General features: G+C 38.7%; 1 protein-coding gene across 1 annotated transcript; it reads left to right on the top strand.

The window, feature by feature from the left end:
* Positions 1-273: 273 nt before the first annotated feature.
* nr2e1 (nuclear receptor subfamily 2, group E, member 1) lies at positions 274-7,538 on the top strand. Its single transcript, XM_052098433.1, has 9 exons — positions 274-685; positions 3,663-3,808; positions 4,241-4,328; positions 4,523-4,758; positions 4,872-5,018; positions 5,241-5,337; positions 5,516-5,665; positions 5,859-5,964; positions 6,364-7,538. Exons 1-9 carry the CDS (start codon positions 628-630, stop codon positions 6,524-6,526), a joined length of 1,191 nt encoding a protein of 396 aa, XP_051954393.1. The 5' UTR covers positions 274-627; the 3' UTR covers positions 6,527-7,538.
* The last annotated feature ends 896 nt before the right edge of the window (positions 7,539-8,434 follow it).

Raw genomic sequence — 8,434 nt, 5'->3', positions numbered from 1 at the left:
TCCTATACAGCGCACCATTAGCCTCTGACAGTGTCGTACTCACTGTGTATGGAATATCACTTTATTCGCCTCCGTGACGTCATGCGTGAGCAGGAGTTGAAGCAGAAGGCAGGGAAAAGCTAAGTGGTCAAAGGAAGTTGGGCTCTCCTCCCGCACACCCTCTCTCCCGCCCTCCTACTCTAATACATCTCATACATATTACCAAACCTTTAATCTGACGGTACACATCACAAAGTCACTCACCAAGGCTCAGGGCTGAGACACAATTCATGTTGTAGGCTACTGTTTTTAACTGTAGTCTACAGTGTGGGTGTTTCATCATAAGGTGCACCAACTTTCCGTGGCACTGAGCGACCAGGGACCGGCTTGGGCATCTTGTCACTGGGACTGCATCTGTCTCCTCAATCAACAGTCAGACGAAATCTGGATTCTATTTGCTGAAGAGGAGCGACTTGGACACAATTATAGGACACACTAATAGAAACCAGCGCACCCGTCGGTCACCGCAAATCTGATGTTTCATTCATGCTCGTAATTTTTTTTTAATCACCGTTAAAAGTTTTACACTTCCTGGGCCTGAAAAGTTTCACTTTTCAACGCAGTTTTCTTGGAGCAGAAGTCTTCAATATGAGCAAGCCTGCTGGTTCAACAAGTGGTTGTTTGGATATTTTAAATGTCAAATCTAGTGAGTAGTTTGTCTTTACTTTCGCGAGTATAATGTTGTTAGCATTTTTTGTATAGGAAATAAGTAATGTAAGTAAAATCGTTGTGTAAAATGTTCGCTGACAAAAGACACCCCAACTCAGAGATGTCAATCGCAAATCGAAATGTTTGTAAACTGTCAAATCTCTGTAAGCATCTCGAATCAGGCAAAACACTCCATATATTAATATTTTTCTAAAACTGAGATGTGAAAACGTGACAAATAAAAATACAATTGAAATTAGCCGCAAAAATAAATAAATAAACAAATGAATAAATATAAATACATAAATAAAAGTATAGTGTTTAGTTATCCTGTTCCTAATATCTCTTGACAGACTTTTTTGTACCGTCAAAATTGCTTTGCAACAAATAAATTGCGCGTTATTTAAATTCTGAAAACTTAACAGTTAAAATTTTAACCGACTATACAGTTCTAAAATGTCATAATTTGTTCTAAAGGCATGCGTAAACTATGCCTGTGTAGCATAATGTGACAGCAAAGCACTGTTTAGTTTTCCTCATTAGGCTATTCTGAGCATCTCTTTTGGCATTTCTATGGGTCTCAATTAATGTCAAGGGAAGTGCTCTAATATTCAGCTATAATAAATATTGTGTTGGCAAATCATTCTATTACAATTGCAGATACATTTCTCAAAATTGCATGACAGGGTAAATTTTTTTGGAAAATGATGATCATTGAGGACGGTAATCATATAGTCAATGTTTGTGCTCATAAAAAAAATAGGTGCACTTCTTTTTGGCTTTTTATTAGCCTTGAATGAAATTTAGAAACATGTTGAAAGTTTGAATGTACGTGAATAGAAACCTTTAAATAGCTCAAAAATGTCAAGGGTAAGGCATTCAAATTATGCAACTCAATCACAATTATTTCTAAAGCACACTAATTAGTAATACTTTCCAATTTACAGAATTTGAATTATTTTAGATTAAATAGAACACGATCTTTTATGTAGTCTACTATATTAGCCCAAATTAGTAGGCCAGTTTAATTTATAACCTACCATAAAAAAAAAAAAAAAAAGATTTCTTTGAGGCCTAAACTTTTCGTCCATTATTTCGAACATCTAGCCAAGTTCAACTTTCTGGTGACATTTAACGCGTATTTCACTTTATATAATCAAATAGAAATTATATTATAATTAACGGTGGCATTATGTCTAAATCTTTATATTATGGGGGTAAATGTGCACGCACTTGCACTGTTTGGGTGGTCGAAGGCCCATTAAGTTCAGAGTTTCTCACAACTGTACGCAACCCAGTGCAGCAGGTTCCATGGTTGATGCTGATTACAGTAATGAAATATGCCATGTCTTTAAACAATTACAGCGCACAGTGCAACACACTGGGCCCCCCACAGGAACAAAGTTACAAATGTGTACCCTTCGCTTAAGTAAATCCGCCGTCAATTAATCTGTGCGTTTCTTACTAACTCATTTAGCCATTTAAATTTTACACCTTGTTCCAACATTGTCAAATTATGCGATGATTGCACTGGCGTGGATGAGGATGATTTGTGACTTAGCTGTCTGGTTTAATGCATTTACTTACCGTCACAAATAAACAGATATGAATAACATATATTGAGACTATGTTATAAAACAGACCAACCGTAGCTTTAAATGCATTTTAAAATAGAAAGCGCTCACGGATTTTGAGCACTTTATAATTTGAAATCGTGTGTCTGGAGTAGTAGGCCTATTCAACTTCCAAATGATCCAGTGACAAAGCAACAAGTTGTCTCCATCTCAAGAGAGGTTCTCTTTATTCGGCCATGCAAAATGTTGCTGATGAAACATTAAGGTCAATTTAATCTATTGTTTTTAACTGTCACATGGGAGAGCTTCCCAAATCTCTGGCATTTCAAAATAGGTTATATGTACACTTATGCAAATCTTCTGTCACTTTCCTGTTAAGTGATCAGTAAAGTCATATTATGAAACAAAACGACATTATATATATTGAACTCTGAAATGGAAGGGGGGGAAAAAAACACTACGAGGATCTACAATGGCATACTAAAAAGCCTACAAAACATGTTTCCCCCCTAAAAATGCTCAATCGTTCTTTCTTGTTAAAACAAGCCAGAGTGCATGAAGTCGTTTTCCTGCTCTGACGTTACTGGTCTATATATCCGAATTCCCATGCTACCCTTTCTGACGGGTCACTGGAAAATCAATGAGCAGGTGGACATATGTCAGTGTAATTACATAGCCGTGTCTCTAAACGACTCCCCCATATACATGCAAATATACCTCTATTGACAGACTTAAATACAGAAAAAAAAGTGTTCTGCACACACAAGAAAAATCACAATTTTCATTTACTCCCAAGTTAATTTGCATACACTTCATTTGAGTCGCTGAAACGCACTGGTGCGTATTATTCTCCTCTCCCGTGTCACTCCCTAATCCGCGAGCCTATAGACGGCGCGAAGAAAGCAGTTGACGAGCTTCATTATGAAGCGGGGTTGGCAGCTTGTCGAGACCAGGCCAGTCAGACGAGGCTCAATGGGGAAATCATTAAGTTAACACTCTCCCTAATGTTGCTATTGTGCGCGTCTACTGAACATTGTTTTATGAGACCTGCGATATGACGCTTCCACCAACGCAGGCCTGTGGTTTACAAATCCCAATGGACTGACTCATTAAAAGTGTGTCCTTTAACACAATATTTAGCACGATTAGTTTTGGGCCAATGCTTGAGGGCGGTCCAGAAAGGGTTTTAATAGGGATTTCTAAAAACTTTTTTAGAAGTTATTTATTTATTTATTTTTAGAGTTTTTGAAAATCGCCTAATGTGATGCATGTGTTGACCGTCTTTTGAAAAAAAATAAAAAAATAAAATAAAAAGGAAAAGTTAAAAAGAAAAAGAGGATACATTTCAGCACAGCTACGTGTTAGGCCTATGACATGACTGAATTATATATTCTATCCCAGGTCGGATTCTGGACATTCCATGTAAAGTGTGTGGCGACCGAAGTTCTGGAAAGCACTACGGTGTTTACGCGTGTGATGGCTGCTCGGGATTTTTCAAGAGAAGCATCAGGAGGAACAGAACGTATGTCTGCAAATCTGGTACACAGGTGAGCTACACTAATCAAATACAGCGACGTGTTTGAACCATAACAGCATCAGCTAATTTGATCTAAGCAAGCGCGTCTAAGGACTAGATTACATCTCCGGTGATTTTCATAATTGAAAGATTATCCCAGAAGTGAGCCCCCTCCCGCGCCTTTGAGGGCCCTTTGCCCCGTCTAGTGTAACAGGTGTAATCCAATCTAACGCACCGGCAGGAATGGGTGGATTTGGAGAGCGGTAGGCGGGAATGCGACTATTGGTCGTGCGGCGGGGGAGCAAGTCAATAGCCGTCATTACTCTGCAATTCCCACATACCTGTGGAGTGGAGGCCATTGGAGAATATAGCAGGCTGTAGCCTATTTGTGTGTTGTTACAGCTAAACGAAACCTTCTGTATTTTCTTATTCTTTCGGTCTTTTCTTCACTTTTTTTCCTCAGGGCGGTTGTCCAGTAGACAAGACACACAGAAATCAGTGTCGTGCTTGTCGCTTGAAAAAGTGCCTAGAAGTGAATATGAATAAAGATGGTGAGTGCATTTATTCTTTTTCTCTTATCAAGACACAAGTATGCTAACATACATTTTGTTTTTGCCTATTTGATGGCTGTAACCTCCTTTGATAGACGCTGAGATCTTTTTCCCCCGTTGCAAGACCCTTTTGTTCTCTCCATACGATTCAAATTAACCTAAGTTTTTATTCACTCGTAAATGTATCAAAACAGCAGTGCAGCATGAGAGAGGACCGAGGACCTCAACCATTCGGAAGCAGGTGGCACTGTATTTCCGAGGGCATAAAGAGGTGAACGGTTCGTCAGCTCACTTTCCATCCACGTCTATCCCGGGGCCGCCATTTTTCACCACAGTCACGCAACTGGAGCCGCACAATCTGGATTTAAATACGGTTGCAAGTACACCGGAGCGACAGGCCATTGTGGGTCTCGCACAGCCCACACCGAAGGTAAAACACGTTGCGTATACAAATACAACAATGTAGTATTTTTAATTAGCAAATGTTTATTAATTTATTTCGATAGTCAACTTAATCCCTATGATTATCGGATTGCTTTGCAGTATCCTCATGAAGTTAGTGGCACTCCCATGTACCTGTATGAAGTGGCAACTGAGTCTGTGTGCGAGTCAGCCGCGCGCCTGCTCTTCATGAGCATTAAATGGGCCAAGAGTGTCCCGGCCTTTTCCACGCTCCCTTTACCTGACCAGGTAAACAAGTCCCTCTATATTAAAGCATTAGTGTTTTAAAATTGGATGATTCGGGTGAAATTTACGCCACCATTTTGCATCTTTACACAAATTTAAAGCGATTAAATTATGTGTTTTTTCACTCATTATTTAAGTACAGCTTAATTATAGACTATTCTCAAGAGCGAAACAAGTGTTTTAAATTTCATCCATTATTATTATTATTGTTATTTATTTTTGTAGTTGATCCTATTAGAAGACGCATGGAGGGAACTATTCGTACTGGGCATAGCGCAATGGGCCATTCCAGTGGACTCCAGCACTCTCCTAGCTGTTTCAGGTAGGCCATACAACATGTGATGTCACCAGCAATGATGTAGCTTGGCCTTTATCAAAGTTAAAACAGGCATCTTTTTAAATACTCGACAAAGGGCAATTGTCGTTACAATTTTAGGCTTCTGTTATTAGCAAGCATGTTTTCATACTTTGATTTTCCAACATGTTTGGTCATCTCTTAGGAATGAACACAGAGAACACCGATTCCCAAAGGCTAAACAAGATCATCTCTGAGATCCAGGCGCTGCAGGAGGTAGTGACGCGTTTCAGACAGCTTAGACTGGATGCAACGGAGTTTGCGTGCCTAAAGTGCATCGTCACTTTCAAAGCAGGTAGACTTCTGCAAAACCCCGAAAATATAAAAACACAGTAGCTTTAATAAAACGGACGATATATAGGCCTAATATTCAAAACATGTTTTGCATGATAGTTTATTTAAAGTTAATAGCTTTTTATTATTTTTACTACGCGAATGACAGCTGAAACCAATCAGTTTAAAACATAGGCCTACTTTCGTTCTTGCAGTTCCAACACACAGTGGTACGGAACTAAGAAGCTTTCGCAACGCAAGTGCCATTGCAGCCCTGCAAGACGAGGCCCAGCTGACTCTGAACAGCTACATTCATAGCAGGTATGGCTAATACTTTGTGAAACTCTCACTCACTCACTCACTCACTCACTCACTCACTCACACACTCCACACACTCACACACACACACACACACACACACACACACACACACACACACACACACACACACACACACACACACACACACACACAATTCTGTCCAGTATTTTAAATGTAAATAAATTAGTAAAATAACTCTAAACTATCATTGGCTATATATATATATATATATATATATATATATATATATATATATATATATATATATATATATATATTTCACATTATATAGCCTAAATATTTGAAGCCAGAGAACAATCTATATTCTGGGTGGGCCTGGGTCCAGTGCAGCGCACCCGTGGCTACGCCCTTGGTTTTAACGTAATGTTTGCGTTTCAGGTACCCCACTCAGCCATGTCGCTTTGGGAAACTGTTGTTACTCTTGCCTGCTCTACGTTCAATTAGTCCATCCACCATTGAAGAGGTGTTCTTCAAAAAGACCATTGGAAATGTCCCAATCACACGATTGCTCTCCGATATGTACAAGTCTAGTGATATATGAGCTACCGACGACCGAGAAAGAAACAAATGTATCTTTGACCTTGGCATTCGCATGGACGCTGAGACGCTGTGGATGTCAGTTGAAGCCCTAATGTGATACTACAGGCACTTGTTTGGATAATAAAGCTCTACCAATGTCCAGATGTTATTTCGCAGGGAATTTAAGAAAAGACTGAATCTCTGGTTAGGGGAAAAAAAAAAAAGAAAATTTAACCGAATTCTAAACAGTAATTTTCTAACTGATTTATTATGAATCTATTTAAGTTCGTTTATGGAAGTAACTTAACAAGTTTAATCTGTTCTCGTTCTATCAAGATTAAATACAAAATAATCTTAGTTTGTTGTCATACAGTTTAAATGGAGTGTCCGTGATATAATGTACAATCATTCACTATGATGGGATGTATCATTGTGTCCAGTTGACCGGCTACCATTATGACCAATGGTGTTTTATTTCAGCATTACTTTCATGATTAATATTCTGTCCACACAAACTTTGAAGGAAACCAAAAATAAATAAACCATGAACTAGCATTGCAGGGAAGTAGGTTGCTGTCCCTTTGACATAGTGCTGAAAACCAAAGGCCCATGAGTCAGAACTGTTATAAGAACATGTTAAGGTCATTCCTCCAGCAGTTCCAGCTCCAATCAAATACACCTGAGCAGCCAATCAAAGTCTTGGGGTTACTTGAAAGGTACAGGCAGGAGTATAGAGGGTTGGAATTAAACTCTGAAGGACTGAGCACCACTGACTTCATGCATCACGTAATTACATATTCAGGTGACTGGGAGGCCACAGCACCCTTGTGACCTTAACATAAGATTAGGGTTCACAGACAGGGCATTTGAAATACTCTGGATATTTCTGTTGCAATTGTGTTTTCTGTGCAGCCACACAACAAATGTAATTAAATTGATGTTTAAAACCTGTTTCTGCTGGATAAGAGGCCATATCAGAGGTCACCATTTAAAACCTTTCTTTGAGTAGTTACTAACTCTGGAAAAGAAACACAATCAGCACTTGGATTTTTGTTTTAGTTTGTAAATACATTTCTTGTTGTACAGTGATAATTTTTGTGAAAGTTGTTCTAAAATATTAGAATAAATATTGAATATTGTTCGCTTGGGACTTCAACCACTGCAATGTTTTTTTTGGGGAGGTGTTCTATGGCTTCCTTCTACTGCAGAAAAAGGTCTATTTCACCCCAAACAGGGTACTAAATGGGGATAGAGAGAGGTTCATGCCTGTGCGTAAGTGCATATTGAACCATTGCCGATACAATACACTGGACCTTGAGTGAAGTTGCTGTGCCTAGCACAGCTCAGGGTTTCAAGCACTCTTTTATAAATCAAGGGCTTTCTTTGCCTAAATTGCATTTTTTTTTTTTATCAAGAGGGTACAATAGAGAAAAAAATATGATTGCAATGACAACTTTTAATCCAGTTATGCCTAGTTTCTTTTTAATGTGCTGCACTGACGTGGAATGAACTCCAAGGTTACATGAGCCAAGCAACTGTGCCCTTCTCTTTACCTTCGCCAGTAATGTCACACGGTTACTCTCTACAATATTTGCATCACATCAAAAATCATTTCAGCACGATCCGTCAATGAAGACCAAATAATAATCCATGAATCAGACAATGTTAGATTCACAAGCAAAATAAAATAAAAATGTATGAGATTGCAACGTCTTATACAACAATTAAACAATGCAAACACAGCTGTTTCCCAATGACATTGCTGACCATGCAGTTAAGATTACTGTATACGTAACTGTGCATATTTGCCTGCTGTATATGAAAGTATAGTACTATATATTTCTAAAAAGTATAAATGTAAAAGGAGCTTTCAGGTTCAGAGGTGCTGAATGGATACCAATTAGTGCCTACCAATTATTAATATTTCACC

Source organism: Xyrauchen texanus, chromosome 30 (genome assembly GCF_025860055.1).
Source record: "Xyrauchen texanus isolate HMW12.3.18 chromosome 30, RBS_HiC_50CHRs, whole genome shotgun sequence".
NCBI classification, from domain to species: Eukaryota; Metazoa; Chordata; class Actinopteri; order Cypriniformes; family Catostomidae; genus Xyrauchen; species Xyrauchen texanus.
This window is presented reverse-complemented; position numbering and strand designations above follow the sequence as displayed.